The 21,099-nt window shown below is 40.4% G+C and overlaps 1 protein-coding gene across 1 annotated transcript; it reads right to left on the reverse strand.

Moving 5' to 3' along the window:
- Positions 1-7,606: 7,606 nt before the first annotated feature.
- Positions 7,607-8,536, reverse strand: LOC128060347 (olfactory receptor 52E4-like). Its single transcript, XM_052652742.1, is given in 1 exon segment — positions 7,607-8,536. A coding segment is annotated over 1 exon segment (930 nt).
- Between the last annotated feature and the right edge of the window lie 12,563 nt (positions 8,537-21,099).

Consider the following 21,099-nt stretch of genomic DNA (forward strand, 5'->3'; position numbering starts at 1 on the left):
GGTCATAACTTTTCTTCCAAGGAGTAAGCATCTTTTAATTTCATGGCTGCAGTCACCATCTGCAGTGGTTTTGGAGCCCCCCAAAATAAAGTCTGACACTTTCCACTGTTTCCCCATCTATTTCCCATGAAGTGATGGGACCAGATGCCATGATCTTCATTTTCTGAATGTTGAGCTTTAAGCCAACTTTTTCACTCTCCTCTTTCACTTTCATCAAGAGGCGTTTTAGCTCCTCTTCACTTTCTGCCATAAGGGTGGTATCATCTGCATATCTGAGGTTCTTGATATTTCTCCCAGCATTCTGGATTCCAGCTTGTGTTTCTTCCAGTCCAGTGTTTCTCATGATGTACTCTGCATAGAAGTTAAATAAGCAGGGTGACAATATACAGCCTTGATGTACTCCTTTTCCTATTTGGAACCAGTCTGTTGTTCCATGTCCAGTTCTAACTGTTGCTTCCTGACCTGCATACAGATTTCTCAAGAGGAATCGGTAGGAGTACAAAATCATGAAACCACCTTGGAAAACTATTGGTAATTTTCTTCAAAATTTCCGAGTTGGCACCTGGAAAATGGAAGTGTCTGCAAGGAATTTTCCAAGTTTTTAAAGATACCCCTGAATATAGGTGGGGACTTCCCTGGTGGCTCAGATGGTAAAGCATCTGTCTACAATGTGGGAGACCTGGGTTCGATCCCTGCGTCGGAAAGATCCCTTGGAGAAGGAAATGGCATCCGACTCCAGTACTATTGCCTGGAAAATCCCATGGAAGGAGGAACCTGGTAGGCTACGGTTCATGGGGTTGCAAAGAGTTGGACATGACCGAGCAACTTCACTTCACTTCCTTTTGGCTTAGCTGGTAAAGAATCTGCTGGCAACGAGGGAGATCTGGGTTTGATCTCTGGCTTGGGAAAATCCCCTGGAGAAGGGAAAGGCTACCCACTCCAGTATTCTGGCCTGGAGAATTCCATGGACTGTATAGTCCATGGGGTCGCAAAGATTCTGGTTGCAAATGAAGCACAAACTGGTATCAAGATTGCTAGGAAAACGATCAATAACCTCATATATGCAGATGACACCACCCTAATGGCAGAAAGTGAAGAAGAACTAAAGAGCCTCTTGATGAAAGTGAAAGAGGAGAGTGAAAAAGTTGGCTTAAACTCAGCATTCAGAAAACTAAGATCATGGCATCTGGTTCATCTATCCCTAAATATACTCCATATGTCTACACTATGGAAACAATACTTTATATTTAAAATATTTGAATAGCTCTATAATACAAAGTGCTTTTAATAAAAGTACAAACTAGAGGAAATAAATCAATTAGACTGAGTTATGACCACTCTCAAGGTGCTGGTGAATAATATAGATAGAAACAATGCTAATATTTTATGAACTAGATGGGTTTCTGTATTCTGTGAAGTACCCCATGATGTATAAAGGGTTCCCATAAAGGAGGGGTATCTGGGAGTATAAGGGTGGCTTAAGACAAAAGGCATTGTTTTGGAGCATTTAATCTGATAGAATATAATTAAAACTGGAGTCATTTTTCTCTTGTCACCATTTCCTTAACTATTTTTATGTTTATATATTTTTTCTTCTTCTCATATTGTTCAGTGTTAGTCACTCAGTCATGTCTGACTGTGACCCCATGGATTGTAGCCCACCAGGTTCCTCTGTCTATGTAATCTCCAGGCAAGAATACTGGAGTGGGTTGCCATTTCCTTCTCCTATCATATTGCATATCTTTGCTATTAAGTCTGTATGTAAAGCATTTAACGTTCAGACCCTAGCAAATTCATGTCATGTGTAACACAAACATAAGCATGTGTGCACACATACACTTACACACAGCATTGTCCATAAACCAATAGTCAAACTGCATACATATTATTCTGAGAACACTGGGATCCTGTTCAGGTCCAGGATGGTGTTACCTTGGCACAGATCATAGGAATGAAATGGGATGTTAGAAGTTTGGTTCACAGACGCTGAATGTAAAAATGTATGGAGGACTTGACCTATCCCTATATCTGGTGCCTGGGGCAAATATGTTCTTTGGGTCCTGAACATACAAACAATTTGCCTAAAAAATGTATGATAAACATCATGTGGTATATAGTAATTTATCAATGAGCATTTAAGATAATGAGTAGAGAAGAATTAATTATATATTTGGTTATTGTCTAATCACTGCAAGTAAAAGATTCTTTGTAGTTTCCAGGTACTTTTTTCTTCCTGTTCAGCTCCATGTACTACTTGTTTTTTAATTGAGAAGACAGGCCACTTCTGGCCATTTCAAGCCTCCTGCTACAAAAGAAGATTCTGATGTGGTTATTATTTACTATGACATGGCTGTTCAGAACAATATAGACCATCTTATTCCTAGCATTTCCAAATTCCATTTGTTTAATTCTGATTGCGTCATTAGAAGGCTGCTGCATTCTCCTTTGTATTACCCATGGATAATAGCTTCCAATGACTCTTCAAAAGTTCTTTCTGTGTTTCATTGATGATGACTACAAATGCCAGGTTTAACCAGATCCTTCAGGAAAATGTGATTTTTTTTTTTACTGTTTATATTCCATTTATTTTTTTGGACTTTATAGCATTAATGTAGAAAAACACATCTTTTGCCACCTAAAATATTTAATCCCTAATGACTGCACGTCTAGAAGATGATCTCTTTCAGTTCTTACTGCGTTGTTTCCTTTCACAGTGTCACCAGCTTGTAGCATAGGTGCGGTGTCTGTAGTAAAATGCGAAGGGCATTCTCACTCCTGTAAGGAATACCCCTACCTCATCTGGTGCTATTTAACATTGACTCAGGGTGGTATGTCATCATATCAGTTGGCTCTAATGGTCACAAATCCTTTGTAGTACACAGATGTAATCACTTAGCTGACAGGTGGTATGGAGCTTGCAGAGAGAGTGGGATGGTCAGTCACTGTGGGTACTAGGGCCATGGTGAGGAAGGCAGTAAGGTAAAGGAGGTCTCGGCTCCCGCTTCTACCTTCAAGTGCTGTAGCTAGGAAGCAGCTTGAAAGTGTAAATGGAGACAGTTGAAAGACAGTGAACAGATCTAACACATAGTTCAAGCCCAGCATTTCAGAATGGACCATTGGTAGCCTAGAGCCCTGAACTCATCCTATGTCTGTCATGAGTGATGAGTGAGAAACACCTCCAATCAGCATGTCACAACCCTTCTGGTGGCTTCATCTCATGTGATTCCATGAAAGAAAGTCTATGCTGTCCAGAAAGACAAAACTGCTGACCAGGCCACTCTCCTGAAACCAGGTCCTAGGATTCAGCAATGAGGTCCCAAGACAACCTGATAGTCATGGGTCATAGAGCTCCTTAGGGCAAATGTCTGACTCCATAAGGTGGTGGGTGTTGCAAAAAGAATCAGAGGCCTCTGAAGAGGAGAATTAATGATTAGGCGTATGTGTGCTTGGTTGAAGTTCAAGGCACCCTGCACAGATAATTTTGCTATCTCAAGCTGACCCCAAGCAGCAGAAGTGAACTTAGAACAATTTGGGGAAGCTACTCCAAAGCATACGAGCTTCCCTGGGGGCTCAGACAGTAAAGCGTTTGCCTACAGTGTAGGAGACCCAGGTTCAATCCCTGGGTTGGAAAGATCTCTTGGAGAAGGAAATGGCAACCCATTCCAGTATTCTTGCCTGGAAAATCCCATGGATGGAGGAACCTGGTAGGCTACAGTCTGTGGGGTTGCAAAGAGCTGGGCACGACTGAGCGACTTCACTTCACTCCAAAGCACAGAGTTGCCTTGAGAATGGAGCTTAGGGCGGGAACTCTGCTCAGCCACATCCAAGCATAGCACTGCAGTTTGATTGTGAACCATTTCGGGGCCAGGACTACTGTTCACTTCAATCTACATTGTGTACACTGTTATTTTTACATTTAATTTTCCCCAATATCATAAGTAGATTTAATCATAAAGTTGCTTTTTATATGTCACAGGCCACTTAGTATCATTGACAGAGAAATGGGAAAGCATTGTCTTTATTTAGCCTGTTTATGTGTGGATAAATATGAATGACCAGGGAGCTAGTCAGTCCTCACCACTCAGGATTTATAGACCATAGTAATGAGGACGGTATTAACTTCAGTCACTGTTTGCTACTATTCTGCTTGCACCTGCAGCAGAGTTTCTGTAGTCTCGTTTTCCTCATTACCAACACCAATCCTAGGTTACTTGCTCTGTCTTCCACTTTCCTAGCTATCTCTACCTGGAACTGTTATTGGACTGTCACTTATATACACCAAGTATTTTCTATCCAGATGTCCTGCAAGAGTTAAGAGTTTGTGGTCAAAATGATTATCTGAGTGATCATTCCTTGTTACCTCTGTGCATGCATGCTTAGTTGCTTCAGTCATGTCGAACTATGTGCAACCCTATGAACTGTAGCCCCAGGCTCCTCTGCCCATGGGATTCTCCAGGCAAGGATACTGTAGTGGGTTGCCGTATCCTCCCCCAGGGCATATTGCTGACCCAGGGGTCAAACTTGTGTCTTTTATGTCTCCTGCATTGGTAGGAGTGTACTTTACCACTAGAGCCACCTTGTTACCTCTAAATGATGCTAAATGCAGATATGCTTTATGCACAAATTTCCTGCCTTTCTTTGAATTTTGGTTTTCTTATTTGTAAAATACAGGAGGTAGATTAGCTCTCTCCATCTTTAAAATTCTAAGTTCACATAAAATTTTAGGGACATGAGGAAGAGGCCTAAACAAAACAAAACAATTTATAACTCATGCAGACAGGCCTAAGGAAATTCCATAAAGTGTTATAGGATACAAGAATTGTACTTAGCCAGTGTTAAATTTCAGATCAAGAGCTGACAGATTTACCGAATTTGCCACTGCAGTATTCTTGCCTGGAGAATCCCAGGGACAGAGGAGCCTGGTGGGCTGCCGTCTATGGGGTCGCACAGAGTCGGACACGACTGAAGTGACTTAGCAGCAGCAGCAGCAGCAACATATGTTGTTGCTTTCCTTGTCTTATTGGCTATATCTTTCCTAATTTCCAGATATCTAACTCTGAAGAGCTTTGAATATTTTGCCTATCTTCATTAAACCTAGAGAGTGGTTCTAAAACACAGGATATGATAGAGACTTTTGATTTCTACACAAGAGTGTCGTGGTCAGTCACAAATTTCAAATCAGTGCTCTTTTTACCTAGTTTAAGCAAACCACACTTTCCAACTGTATCTAGAGTTTGCAGATAAGACTATATATGTGAAATCTACATTGTTAATAAATTACAGTGAGATAATTTTGGACTTGACACCAAGACTGGTCTTCTTCTTAAACCATAGAATGATCCTGATTCCTTTTAAAGTGTTCTGAAGTCCTGTATATCTCAAGGTACGTGGTATAGAAAACAAGAAAAATTGTAAGTAGAACTCGATTGGAATTAGACGTAGTACAGATGATTAGTCACATCGAAAATGACTTTTTTGGCTGGCCGCCGCCTGCCTCCCTGGGGGTGCGGTGTGGCCCACTCTGCCGAGCATGGGGACGGGGGTCCAGTGTGGGAAGCCCTACTTCCTGGGACACTGGGGCGAGGCCAGAAAGGTGGATATCCCCTCGCCAGTCACACACCTGCACTTTCGTGGGGAACCTGGTGCTAACCCATTCATGGAGGACCTGCTTCTTCACTGGGGTTTCCTAGGTAGCAGAGCAGCTCCCTCGCTGCAATCTATTGCAAGTCAGCCCTGAACTCAAGGGTTTGAAAAGAAAATTAAAATATAAAAAATAAAATGACTTTGCTTCAGGAGGGAAAACAATATTATGTATTCTTAATGCTCACACTGCAGATTCTCTTATTCTTTAATTCCCCAAAGCTTGATCTGTTAGAGAAAGAAAGAAGAAAGAATCAGAGAGAGGAACTAAAAGGAATAGTAAAGACAAAAAGGAGCAAATGAAAAGACTGAGGGATCAGAAAAATAAAAATGAGTCTAGGATTCTAGAGTAGGGAGACAAAATTCAGGGATTGTTATAAAGAACATAGTTCTATGGAACACGATATTCTAATTCAGACGTCACTACCCACCCATGGTTTGAACTTTATTTTCTTGATCTATATAATGAGATCAGTGTTCTATCAGATTTTAAACTTACCCAAAGAGAAGACATGGAGAAATGAGGGAAATCTCACCCTTTTCCATCAGGCATTCTATCCAAGACCACTGCTGCCTCCAGAATATTGAGAGTCAATTCCTAGGCAGGTTGATAAGAAGTCCAGGGTACTGGAGGAGGAGAGAGGGGTCTGGGGCTCTCAAGGAGGAGATAGGGGTCTGGAATTCTCAAGGAGGAGGAAAGGACAAATCTTTTTGATCCTCTACATTCCTTAGTCTTAGTCACATAAAATGTTTTTTTCTTTAAGCCTAGAACTGATGATTACACAACAAACAACTCAGTTTAAACTCTGTAGTAAGGATTATATAACAACAATGTCCAGCTCGAGAACAGTTTCTCCTTCTTGAAAAGTTTCTGATTAATCCTGAAATCTCAGAATGTATATTATGGGAGTGGGCCTAGTAAGATCTTTACAACTTTGAGACAGTCTTTTGATTTACTGTAATAACCAATTAAAAAAGTATATAGCTCCTTTGCTAACATTGACAATGGGGGCACTCTCCGGCCCCCTTTTTACATCTATGTCAGAAGCTTTCACTGTCTCTTTCATACTTTAATAAAACTCTGATACACAAAAGCTCTTGAGTAATCAAGACTGGTCCCTGGTCCCAAAGCTAAATCTTCTTCAGAGATCTAGAATCTGACACCATTCATCGTAAGCTGTCATCTTGGAAGCTCATCCAGGATCTTCAGGAGGAGGTAAGAACACTCAGAGCTCTAGCCTCTCTGCTTTCTCAGTATACACGTTTTCTACTTTACTTTACTAACTCTATGGTGTGCTTGTGTGAATGAATGACACACCCTGATACTGTTTACCATAAGCTATCAATATCTTCCTGTTTTGTTAGTCTTTGGGGGAGGTGAGCAAAGTGGATAAATATGGTAGTTTGCTTTATCTGGTGGCTCAGACAGTAAAGTGTCTGCCCGCAATGCGGGAGACCTGGGTTCAATCCCTGGGTTGGGAAGATCCCCTGGAGAAGGAAATGGCAACCCACTCCAGTACTCTTGCCTGGAAAATTCCATGGACAAAGGAACCTGTAAACTACAGTCCACAGGGTCGCAGAGATGGGCACGACTGAGCGACGTCACTTCATTTGCTTTATCTGTTTACCCAAGTGGAGTCGCTCAGTCGTGCTCGACTCTTTGCAAACCCATGGACTGTAGCCCACCAGGCTCCTCCATCCATGGAGTTTACTAGGCAAGAGTACTGGAGTGGGTTGCCATTTCATTCTCCAGGGGATCTTCCTGACCCAGGAATCGAACCAAGGTCTCTGGCATTGCAGGCAGACGCTTTACTGTCTGAGCCACCAGAGAATCCCGTTTACCCTAAACCATTTCTAATAAAAATGAAAAATCTGGAGAGTACTATACAATATAATGAAAGACTTAAATCTTAGATTATTAAAATTTGTGCATATATTTCCCAGTCATTTCACAGAGCTATTATTTCTATACAAATATTTTTACAACCTGCTCTCGGATTTGCTTTGTCTTGACTCCATAGATGACTGGGTTAAGGGCAGGTGGGACAATCACATATAGATTAGCCAAAAGAATGTGAATGCAGTGGGGAATATTACGACCAAAGCGGTGTGTCATAAAAGAAAAAAATGCCTGTGTGTAAAAGCACAGCACGACACAGACGTGAGAACCACAGGTATTGAGAGCCTTCAGTTGGGCATCCTGACAGGGGAGATGGAAAACAGTTTGAAAGATCAGTACATAGGAAGAGGCAATCAGAATCACATCTACAATAATATTAGAAATCACCATGAGCCCATAGATAACATTGATCTTAATGGGTGCACAGGCCAATCAGGCAAGACCCATGTGCTCACAGTATGTATGCGGAACAATGTGGTGCCCACAGAAGGGCAGCCTCAGAATGAGAAACACAAATGGAGTCACAAGAAGTAAATTTCTGCCCACAACAACAGAGGCTAAAATGCCGATGGTTTTACTGGTGAGGATGGTGGTCTACTGGAGGGGGTTGCAGATGGCAACAAAGCGGTCATAAGCCATGGCCACCAGTAGAACAGTCTCCATTCCTGTAAACATGTGGATAAAGAACATCTGAGCAAGGCAGCCTCCAAAGCTGATCTCTTGGAGGTTGAACCAGAAGATACCCAGCATTTGGGGGATGGTGGAGGTGGACAGACCCAGATCAATCATGGACAACATGGCCAGAAAGTAAAACATGGGCTGGTGGAGACTGTGTTCGGTCTTGATCACATATAGAACAGTGATGCTCCCCACAAGGGCAATCAGATACACAACACAGAATGGGAAAGCAACCCAGATATGTACATTCTCCAGCCCTGGTATTCCTAGCAGGAGAAAGAAGGGAGGATGGAACTGGGTGTCATTGATAGCAGGCATTTTTCTAGAGGTGTCATTGAATTCTTGTCAGAAAGTAGGATCACAGTGTTTTTCTTATCAATGAGTCCTGGAAAGATGAAAGACTTTCAATCAGCACTGGAGGTTATGGTAAAAGTAGTTAATTTATAAATATTAGATATTCTCCTATTTCCTGAGAGTAGTCAACAACTCTCTCAATAGAAGTTATTGTTCTGAGATTCATCAGTTCAGTTCAGTCCCTCAGTCATGTCCAACTCTTTGTGACCCCATGGACTGCAGCATACCAGGCTTCAGTGTCCATCATCAACACCCAGAGCTTACTCAAACTCAAGTCCATTGAGTCAGGGATGCCATCAACTATCTCATCATCTGTTGTTCCCTTCTCCTCCCACCTTCAATCTTTCCCAGCATCATGGTCTTTTTAAATGAGTCAGTTCTTAGCACGAGGTGGCCAAAGTATTGGAGTTTCAGCTTCAGCATCAGTCCTTCCAATGAATATTCAGGACTGATTTCCTTTATGATAGTCTGGTTCGATCTCCTTGCTGTCTAATGGGCTCTCAATAGTCTTCTCCAACACCATAGTTCAAAAGCATCAATTCTTCAGCACTCAGCTTTACAGGCAATATTACTTTTTGTTACATATGAGAATTTTGAAGGAACTGGCCATATTTCAAAAAAGAGTGCATACTATTTTTTATGGTATTCTTTTCCTTTCCTTTTCCAAGAAGTTTTTTGGTTACTTTTGAGAAATTATTATACCTAGTGTTTTTCAAAGTGTGGTCTGGTGTTAAAGAATCCTAGGTCTAAATGAAAACTGCTGACTTATACCACTGTTTGTGTTTGACATTATACAAATATAGGGATTTCTCTCATGGATCTGTTGCAGCCAAATTATGGGAAGCAGGGCTTCCCTCATAGCTCAGTTGGTAAAGAATCTGCCTCCAGTGCAGGAAACCCGGGTTCTATCCCTGGGTCAGGAAGATCCCCTGGAGAAGGAAATGGCAATCCACTCCAGTATTCTTGCATGGAGAATCCCACAGAGGAGCCTGGCGGGCTACAGTCCATGGTGTTACAAGAGTCAGACATGACTTAGCAACTAAACCACCACCAGTCAGATGGTCTCTCTTAGAATTTTCTTCTTTCTCTTTATACTAGAAAGCCATTGCTATTTTTGATGCGTGCTAATCTTATGGAATTAACAAGCATCATAAATCTAATCTAAGCTGCTAATCTTACTTTGGCCACCTGATGTGAAGAGCCAGTTCATTGGAAAAAACCCTGATGCTGGGACAGGTTGAGAGCAGGAGAAAGAGGTGACAGAGGATGAAATGGTTGGATGGCATCACTGACGCAATGGACATGAGTTTGAGCAAACTCTGAGAGATATTGAAGGACAGGGAAGCCTGGCATACTGTAGTTAATGAGGTTGCAGAGTCAGACATGACAAGCAACTGAACAACAACTGCAACAAATCTTATGAAAAGGTTTGGTTTCTGATCTGATACCTACAGATTCCTGTTTATTCTGTAAACTCTTGATGTTCTTACAATAAGTACAGTAATTTGCTTTTTGTTTATCAGCTAAATCATGTTCATATGCCTTACATGTCTTAACATCACAAATTAATATGAAAAGTTGCACTCATGTCCTGAAATTATGCTTAGCTTCAGGTTTATATAGATAAAATGCCTAGCAAATTTAAGTGACACTAAAATTAAAGCATTGTGAATGAATCTTTCCTTATGCTTAAAAGTAATAAAGTTATATTTTTTTTAAGTTTTGGCATCTCTAGGATATTATCCAACTCTGCAGCATCTAACATAGCATGATTTTATTTATATATTTTTCTATTCCCTACCAACATAAGTGCTGCTACTGGAGGTAACAAACCAGGAGTATTTACTTTAGTATCCCTAACATTGCTATATGAGGATATGGCTCCCAGTTTTTCAGAATGTAGCTGTTGAATAGAATAAGGATTTGTGTATGTGTATGTTTATATTTATGTATGGGTGAGAGAGAGAAAGTATGTGTGAATGTATGTGTAAAGGAGAGAGAAAGAGCAGAAATATTCTGTGTATAACTCAGTGACATATTACTGTTTTCTCACCTGTGGTCATCTGCTTTAATCCCATATGCTATGTCATGTTTTGTTTGTGTGGTGAGAATATAAAATGGTTACTTTGGATAACTTCTCAGCAAAGGGGAGGCTGCTGTCCCATTCTCTCCTCATTTGCCTCTTCTCCTCCTTTCTGTAGCATCTCATTTCCCTCTTTCATGTATCCTTACCTTTCCAATATTTCCTCCTCCAGGCCTTCCTTGGAACAGCGCGTCACAGTATAAACCCTGGAGCTAAAAATGGTGATGAGAACCCCAAGAAACCTCTGGGTTTCAGTCTGTCCTATCACATGGAGAAAAACTTTATAGTGAATGAGAGTGTCTCTAAGTCTAAGCAAGTCCCAGAATCCCCGAGCTTAGCCTTAAAAGTCCTCTGGGCATAAACATGGGCTTATGGGTCATTAAACCCAGCTAACTCTTTGTTCTTCCATCTGCAGAGACACATCACCATACCAGACATAATTCCTTAGCTCACAGGAAGGGATGTCTCTTGTGCTATTAGGAAGGAAAACATCCAAAAGGGGGAGGAATCAGCATAGGGGATTGCACTGACTCTGTCCATTTCAAAAGGCATGAAAGTATTAAATGTAGACCATTAAGTTTTCAAAGTGTGACTTCCTAGGGATCTATCCTTAGCAAGTCTTTTGCTTTGTTGAATATAAATATGTGAATCCTGATGCAGTTTGACAATGCTACAAGTGAATTTCAAAAGTTAAAGAAGATCTGTCAGGTAGATGCATTGGACTCTGTAACAGTAAATTTTGGTTTGAGGTGGTGCTCATCATACCTGTAGAAAATGGCATCAACTTTCTTCCAACCCAGTAAGACTCTCCTTCCTAAATTATAACTAATGGTAACAGGTAAAATCTTCAGAGAGGGGCTTTCTTATGTTTCAGTTCTCTGGGCAGGAGGCAAAAGAAACTCCCCAATCTCCCGAGAAGACAGAATTCAGCTAGAGCTCAAATTCTAGAGTTTACTTAGAATTTCTCCTCCTGGGTGGTGATGGAGTTGACCTGAGAGTACCAGGGTGCGCCATAGATCATGCTTTTCCTGAGTGCCAACAGAAAAAGACTGACACAAAATTGAATATACTAGACAATCAGTTTTTCTTTTTTATCTTCCAAGTTCAGACAATTTTGTGTTATTATGCAGAAGATAATGTTTGTGATAAAAAAGATTCTGGTTCAATCTCAAACGTTCCTGTTTTTTCACTGCTTCTCTTTTTGATTAATGAGACCTGTACTTCCAGTCTCCCCCATCACTTTCTCATGTTATCCATCCTCACCATTGTGTCAATATTTACCTCTCCAAATCAAGTCTGACTTTGTCAAATCTCCTGTTAGAATTCCTCCCCATGACTTTCATTTCTCTGGTGTGTATTATAGACTTTATTTGGTAAAGCATACTCAACATTGTTGCTAAAACCTTCAGTCAATACCTAATCAGCATTTTAAACTTTAACTCTACATCATGAATCTTCAAAACACTATGCTATTTGGTGATCAAAAGTTCTCTTTACGAAACCATTTATTTCAGTTTTCCTTCAGCCCTCCCTTATTTACCATGTCCTTTATGAAGAGTCTGTATGAAGCAGATATGATATGTATGTCTCCAGTATCAGTTTGTGATACTATTATAACATGAACAAATTATTTTATTTGATTCTGTGTTTACTCCCTTTCCCATTTCCCCCAATATTTTATTGTGATAGAAACACTTTACACAAAATTTTCTGTCTTAACTATTTTTAAGTATATTTCAGTAGTACTAATGTCACGCGAGTGTATGCTCCTCGGTTCTGTCTCGTCACAACAAAGATTTGGAGTGACGGACATTAAAGCCTCCTTGGCGTGTCACAGCTCTCAAGTCTTGGACAGACCGTGTTATAGCTCTTAGACAAATCAATGTTGCAGCTCAGTGTTACAGCTCTATTTTATTTAGAAGAGAGCAGGAAAATCCTTCGAGGTGTGAGGGCACGTCGATCCAAAGACGTGAAGAGAAGAGCGCTCCAGTACACGGGAGAGAGAGAGCTAGCTTTGGCTCCTCTTTTTATATGTTCCCCTCCCCCTCCAACCCCCGGGCCTGTCCTATGTAAATTGGGCCAGCCAGCAGTGTTGTTTGTTTTACCTGAGGTCCTCACTCCGGTCCTTGGACTTCCTGTGTTCTATTTTTGCTAGCTTTTCACTTCCTTATCTTTTAGCCACCGCCATTCTGGACTCCTTTTTCCCTATTCTAACTACTTAACACTAAGTACGAGGTCAGGGGCAGTGGCCAAGTGTGCCAGGCTGCGACGGCGCAGGAACGGCCGAGAGGAGCCACCCCGCATCTGAGGTCAGGGGTGGCAGCTGGGAAGATCAACCCACATCCAAGGAGTGGTGGCTGCACTGGCGCAGGAAGGCCTAGAGGAGCCATCCCACGTTGAAGGTCAGGAAGGGCGGCGGTAAGGAGATACCCCTCGTCAAAGGTAAGGAGCAATGGCTGCGCTTTGCTGGAGCAGCTGTGAAGAGATACCTCACAAACAAGGTAAGAGAAACCCAAGTAAGATGGTAGGTGTTGCAAGAGGGCATCAGAGGGCCGACACACTGAAACCATACTCACAGAAAACTAGTCAATCTAATCACACTAGGACCACAGCCTTGCCTAACTCAATGAAACCAAGCCATGCCCATGGGGCAACCCAAGACAGGCGGGTTATGGTGGAGAGGCCTGACAGAATGTGGTCCACTGGAGAAGGGAATGGCAAACCACTTCAGTATTCTTGCCTTGAAATCCCCATGAACAGTATGAAAAGGCAAAATAATAGGATACTGATTGAGGAACTCCCCAGATCAGTAGGTGTCCAATATGCTACTGGAGATCCGTGGAAAAATAACTCCAGAAAGAAAGAAGGGATGGAGCAAAGCAAAAACAGTACCCAGCTGTGGATGTGACTGGTGATAGAAACAAAGTCCGATGCTGTAAAGAGCAATATTGCATAGGAATCTGGAATGCAGGCCCATGAATCAAGACAAATTGGAAGTGGTCAAATAACAGATGGCAAGGGTGAACGTTGACATTCTAGGAATCAGTGAACTAAAATGGACTGGAATGGGTGAATTTAACTCAGATGACCATTACATCTATTACTGTGGGCAGGAATCCCTCAGAAGAAATGGAGTAGCCATCATGGTCAGCAAAAGAGTCCGAAATGCAGTACTTGGATGCAATCTCAAAAGCGACAGAATGATCTCTGTTCGTTTCCAAGGCAAACCATTCAATATCACAGTAATCCAAGTCTGTGCTGCAACCAGTAATGCTGAAGAAGCTGAAGTTGAACGGTTCTATGAAGACCTACAAGACCTTGTAGAACTAACACCCCAAAAAGATGTCCTTTTCATTATAGGGGACTGGAATGCAAAAGTAGGAAGTCAAGAAACACCTGGAGTAACAGGCAAATTTGGCCTTGGAATGCAGAATGAAGCAGGGCAAAGACTAACAGAGTTTTGCCAAGAGAATGCACTGGTCATAGCAAACACCCTCTTCCAACAACACAAGAGAAGACTCTACACATGGACATCACCAGATGGTCGATACCGAAATCAGACTGATAATATTCTTTGCAGCCAAAGATGGAGAAGCTCTATACAGTCAACAAAAAAAAAAGACCAGGAGCTGACTGTGGCACAGATCATGAACTCCTTATTGCCAAATTCAGACTTAAATTGAAGAAAGTAGGGAAAACCTCTAGACCATTTAGGTATGACCTAAAATCAAATCCCTTATGATTATATAGTGGAAGTGAGAAATAGATTTAAGGGCCTAGATCTGATAGATAGAGTGCCTGATGAACTATGGAATGAGGTTTGTGACATTGTACAGGAGACAGGGATCAAGACCATCCCGATGGAAAAGAAATGCAAAAAACCAAAATGGCTGTCTGGGTAGGCCTTACAAATAGCTGTGAAAAGAAGAGAAGTGAAAAGCAAAGGAGAAAAGGAAAGATATAAGCATCTGAATGCAGAGTTCCAAAGAATAGCAAGAAGAGATAAGAAAGCCTTCTTCAGCGATCAGTGCAAAGAAATAGAGGAAAAGAACAGAATGGGAAAGACTAGAGATCTCTTCAAGAAAATTAGAGATACCAAGGGAACATTTCATGCAAAGATGGGCTCGATAAAGGACAGAAATGGTCTAGCCCTAACAGAAGCAGAAGATATTAAGAAGAGGTGGCAAGAATACATGGAAGAACTGTACAAAAAGGATCTTCACGACCCGGATAATCACGATGGTGTGATCACTCATCTAGAGCCAGACATCACGGAAAGTGAAGTCACGTGGGCCTTAGAAAGCATCACTACGAACAAAGCTAGTGGAGGTGATGGAATTCCAGTGGAGCTATTTCAAATCCTAAAAGATGATGCTGTGAAAGTGCTGCACTCAGTATGCCAGCAAATGTGGAAAACTCAGCAGTGGCCACAGGACTGGAAAAGGTCAGTTTTCATTCCAATTCCAAAGAAAGGCAATGCCAAAGAATGCTCAAACTACCGCACAATTGCATTCATCTCACACGCTAGTAAAGTAATGCTCAAAATTCTCCAAGCCAGGCTTCAACAATATGTCAACCGTGAACTTCCTGATGTTCAAGCCAATTTTAGAAAAGGCAGAGGAACCAGAGATCAAATTGCCAACATCCGCTACATCATGGAAAAAGCAAGAGAGTTCCAGAAAAACATCTATTTCTGCTTTATTGATTATGCCAAAGCCTTTGACTGTGTGGATCATGATAAACTGTGGAAAATTCTGAGAGAGATGGGAATACCAGACCACCTGACCTGCTTCTTGAGAAATCTGTATGCAGGTCAGGAAGCAACAGTTAGAACTGGACATGGAATAACAGACTGGTTCCAGATAGGAAAAGGAGTACGTCAAGGCTGTATATTGTCACCCTGCTTATTTAAATTCTATGCAGAGTACATCATGAGAAACACTGGACTGGAAGAAGCACAGCTGGAATCAAGATTGCCGGGAGAAATATCAAGAACCTCAGATATGCAGATGACACCACCCTTATGGCAGAAAGTGAAGAGGAACTAAAAAGTCTCTTGAAGAAAGTGAAAGAGGAGAGTGAAAAAGTTGGCTTAAAGCTCAGCATTCAGAAAACGAAGATTATGGCATCTGGTCCCATCACTTCATGGGAAATAGATGAGGAAACAGTGGAAACAGTGTCAGACTTTATTTTTGGGGGCCCCAAAATCACCGCAGATGGTGATTGCAGCCATGAAATTAAAAGACGCTTACTCCTTGGAAGAAAAGTTATGACCAACCTAGACAGCATATTCAAAAGCAGAGACATTACTTTGCCTAATAAGGTCTGTCTAGTCAAGGCTAAGGTTTTTCCAGTGGTCATGTATGGATGTGAGAGTTGGACTGTGAAGAAGGCAGAGCACCGAAGAATTGATGCTTTTGAACTGTGATGTTGGAGAAGACTCTTGAGAGTCCCTTGGACTGCAAGGAGATCCAACTAGTCCATTCTGAAGGAGATCAGCCCTGGGATTTCTTTGGAAGAAATGATGGTAAAGCTGAAATCCAGTGCTTTGGCCACCTCATGCGAAGAGTTGACTCATTGGAAAAGACTCTGATGCTGGGAGGGATTGGGGGCAGGAGGAGAAGGGGATGACAGAGGATGAGATGGCTGGATGGCATCACTGACTCAATGGACGCGAGTCTGAGTGAACTCTAGGAGATGGTGATGGACAGGGAGGCCTGGCGTCCTGCAAGTCATGGGGTTGCAAAGAGTTGGACACGACTGAGCGACTGAACTGAACACTAAGTATATTCATATTGTTTCACTTTGTTAAAATAAAATCTATATCCACTAAACAATAACTCCTGATGATCTACTCCCTTCATTCCTTGACAACTACCTTTAACTTTTTAAATAATCTTTTTTCTCCTAAGCCTCAGCATGTGGTAATTGCCATTCTACTCTCTGTTACTATGAGTTTGAGTTCTTTTAATAAAGATGCCACATAAAACCAAGATCATGTGATGTTTGTCTATGTGGCTGGTTTATTTCACTTGGCATAACTTCCTGTTAACTTCCATGTTTTTGCAATGATGGGATTTCCTTCTTTTCTAAGGCTGAATAATATTCCATTTTATATATAAAACTAACTTTAAAATGTCTGCATTGAAGTTTTCAGTTCAGTCATTATATTCTTTAGTTCCAGTATTGCTGTTTAGTTCATTTTTATAGTATTTATTTGTTAGCCTTCTTATTTTATTCCCCATGTGCTGTAGCCCACCAGGCTCCTCCATCCATGGAATTTTCTAGGCAAGAGTACTGGAGTGGGTTGTCATTTCCTTCTCCAGGGGATCTTCCCAACCCATGGATTGAACCCAGGTCTCCCGCACTGTGGGCAGATACTTTATCATCTGACCCATCGGGGAATCCCTTATTTTATTCATGTATTGTTTTCCTGATTGCATGTAGTTGTATATTTTCTCTTGTAGTACACTGAGCTTCTTTAAGATAATTATTCTGAATGATTTGTCAAGCAGTTCATGGATCTCCATCTCTTTAGGAACAGTCATTGGCGCTTTATTAGTTACCTTCATTGGTATTTGTCTGATTCCTTGTGGTCTATCTAGCCTTGAGTTGATATGCACATTTGAAGAAACAAACATGCCTTCCAAGATTTAGATTGGTTTTAGCAGGTAATGTTATTCTCCTGCTAGGATCCTGGGTTGATGGGACCATCGCTGAGATCATTGTTGGATAAAAGTGGAACTGCTATTATCTGGTCTATAGTCAGGTCTGCAATTGGCAGGATAGTTGCCAGGTTGCAAGGTGGGGTGCTTTCCACTGGTTCTCTGAGAGTGCTCTCATTGGGTCACTGGGCTGGTCTCTATTTGGGAAGAATTGCCCCTAGTCTGTGCTAGAGTGGAATGGCATTGGGGGTCATGGCTAGGTCTGAAGCTGCCATATCTATCACATGGGGAACAGATAGGCTTGGTTCTTCATAGGCCCCTTGGCAGCAGTAGCTAGTGATAGAACTACATACAAGAGGGACTGGAGTTGAACTCAAAGGGGACAGGGGTGTTTCCAGTAGGCAGTCAGAACCACAACATCAGGCCTGATACTGATGTGCTGGTTTGCATTCCCATAACAATTCTCTTTAATCATAAGCTCTACCTGGATTCCAAGCTCCCTCAAAGACATTATTTTTCTTCATGGATGGCTGCCAAATATTTGTTTCTCTGGGTGGACATAAGCTGGAGTATTCTTGGTTGAAAGTTTTTTCTTTTTAGCATTTTAAATACATCCTGCCACTTCTGATCTGCAAACTTTCTGCTGAAAAATCCGCTGAAAGTTTTACTGGGTTTCCCTTGGGTGTTAACAAGTTGTTTTTCTCTTGCTTCTAAGATTTTCTTTATCTTTAACTTTTGACATTTTAATTGTAATTGTGTCTTGGTGTGAATCTCTTTAGGTTCATCTGATATGGAATTCTCTATGCTTCCTGGGGGCTTCCCAGGTGGCTCAGTAGGTAAAGAATCTGCCTGCAATGCAGGGGAAGCAGGAGACATGGCTTTGATCCCTGGGTTGGGAAGATACCCTGGAGGAAGACATGGCAACCCACTCCAGTATTACTGCCTGGAGCATCTCATGGTCAGAGGAGTCTGTGGGCTATAGTCCATAGTGTTTCTGGACTTGGATATATGTTTCCTTCCTCAAATTAGAAAAAAATCTTCAGGCATTATTTCTTCAAATAAGTGTTTCATCTATTTCTCCTTCTGGGACTCCTACAGTGCAAATATTATTCTGCTTAATGACATATATTCTATTTCCCAATAATGCTATCTATTTATTATTTTATTTCTAGATTATCATTAATTTCAGCATGTTTTTGAAGGAGAGCAGAAATGAGTATTTATGCTCAAAATATATCTTGACAGAGAAATGTAGGCAGAACTTTTTGAAAAAAATTCAGTTATAAAATGTGTAAATTAAGTGTGTATTTGTCCCTCATTACTTTAAGGCATAAAGAATATTTATCAATGTTTCTGGAATTTAATGTATGATTATGAAAACCTGTGGGCATGTTATTTTTTGCTCTTCTCTCCTGTCACCTCAATATTAACTCTTCTGAGATTGAAATATCATTAATAATATATTTTTCAATGTTGATTTTGTATATTAAATTAATAAGAATCACTAGGATAGGAATGTCATAGAATTAGATGAATTGATTGCTGTGGTAATTTTCAAAGTCAAATTTGAGCTTGGAGAATATTCTATTGATACTTAGGTCAGTCATCCTTTAAAAGTTTTATTTTAAATTATCATTTTTTCTTTTCTATTGACATTTTTGTAAACCAGAAATACATTGTTTATACCTACTTCATCCATTTTATATATTCCTCTTATATTTACTTTTTCACATTCCAAAATTTTTAAGGTCCTTTACAATCCAATTTCTTTATTTGTGTTTTGAAGTTCATAAATAAGTTTCTTTTTTTCTTCTTATATATTTCAACATTTGAAGTCATCTAGTTAAAAACCAATGAACAAAATAAATATTAACCCTTGCTCTCTCTTGCTACTGTGTGGCTAAGTTGTGCCCCATGTCTCCCTCTTGTATCTCATACCTGATATCTTCGCTTTACTTGCATTATAATTATTCAAATTACAGTTCTCCTTGAGTCATAAAATTATCAGAAATCAACTTTGTGTTTCACTAATTGTCTATGTCCTATCTTTCCTAAATGCTAATGTGACATAAGACTTTCTAAACTCCCACATAATCATTTTACTCACTAGTTTACAAACTTCAATTTCTAAATGAATAAACTTCAGGCCACTAAACACACCTTTTCAATCTTTTCAAAGTATTACTCAGTTGTTCCGTAACATTTTGCTATATTCAGTCGCTCAGTCATGTCCAGCTCTTTGCAACCCCATGGACTATAACCCGCTAAGCTCTTCTGTCCATGGAAATTTCTAGGCAAGAATATTGGAGTGGGTTGCCACTTCCTTCTCCAGGGGATCTTCCTGACTCAGGGATCAAACCCATGTCTCCTGCATTGGCAGGTGGATTGTTTACCAGTCTGCCACCTGGGAAGAAACATATTCTTTTATTATCTCTGTTTTTAACTAAATTGCTTTATCAATTGCTAAAACATATGTCTTATAATGATTTTCATTCTTTCCACAGCATTTTTAAACTCCAAGAAGGAAGAACGTTTCATTGTCACAAAATACATAGTGCTAAATTTAACATTTCATGAATGAAAGTGTTTATAGGAGGTTAGGCTTATGAAGAACTTCATAGAATCAGAAACTTGAGAGCATGGAAAGGGAACAAAACACTACAAAAATGTCAATAGAAAAGAAAGAATGATAATTTAAAATAAAACTTTTAAAGGATGACTGACATAAGTATCAACAGAATAGTCTCCAAGCTCAAATTTGACTCAAGCTCAAAAAAATTAGTCTAATTTTTATCATTTGCTTGATTATTCTTTGGTAAAAATTTTACTATTTACTTTTAGGCAGTACTTTATTTTCAAAATTAAAAAAAAAATATATGGGAGAATAGTTGCTTTACAATGTTGTGTTACTATCTGCTGTACAGCAAAGTGAATCTACATATTTACATATATCCCCTTTTATGGATTTCCTTTCCATTTAGGTCCATTTAGGTCTCTGTGTTATACAGTAGGATTTCACTAGTTATCTATTTTATGCCTAGTATCAATAGTGCATATATGTCAATCCCAATCTCCCGATTTATCCCACTCCCTTCTTCCACCTTTGTATCCAAATGTTTGTTCTGTTGACTTAGACTATATTCACAACTTAAAAGTTCAGAGTTATGTTTTATTTGGCAGGAATTTTTAGGACTTCAAGCCCAGTAGGCAGTATCTCAAGTAACCCTAATAGAACGGATTCAAGGAAGCAAGCAGGGGAGGGGAGTCAGGAGATATAGGAGTTTTGAAACAAAGGTAGTCTGATCACCGAAAGATTGTTGTTAATTTAAAAAATAACAGATATCGAAAGTTAAGAAATTTAGTGCTTTTCTGTTTTTCTATGTATGGGAAGGTGCAAGAGTCTAGGCTAACTGAAATCATTCTTTTGGTATGCACCTTAGTCATCTGGGGCCTGTAACCTGTGTTTTCACAGTCAGAATTTCTTCATGGCTCACTCTGAGGAGTGGCTGCAGTCTGATGGCTGCTAGACAACAGGTATTCTTTTCCTTCCTGAGTTCCCTCAAGGCTCACCAGCTCATTTATAAAAACTTTGCATTTTACTTCCTACTCGTCGTGTGATCTCATTGAATATCCTTATGAAAGAAATCTTATTACTATCTGAAAGAGATCTAGAGCACCTTACAGTTTTAACAGAAAGCTATTTCTTCAGTGAATAAAATCTCTCCTCCTTGAGATTTACTCTTGCATAGCATATTCTATGCCTGGGTCAATAGTGAATA

The sequence above is a fragment of the Budorcas taxicolor genome, chromosome 15 (genome assembly GCF_023091745.1).
Source record: "Budorcas taxicolor isolate Tak-1 chromosome 15, Takin1.1, whole genome shotgun sequence".
Classification (NCBI taxonomy): Eukaryota; Metazoa; Chordata; class Mammalia; order Artiodactyla; family Bovidae; genus Budorcas; species Budorcas taxicolor.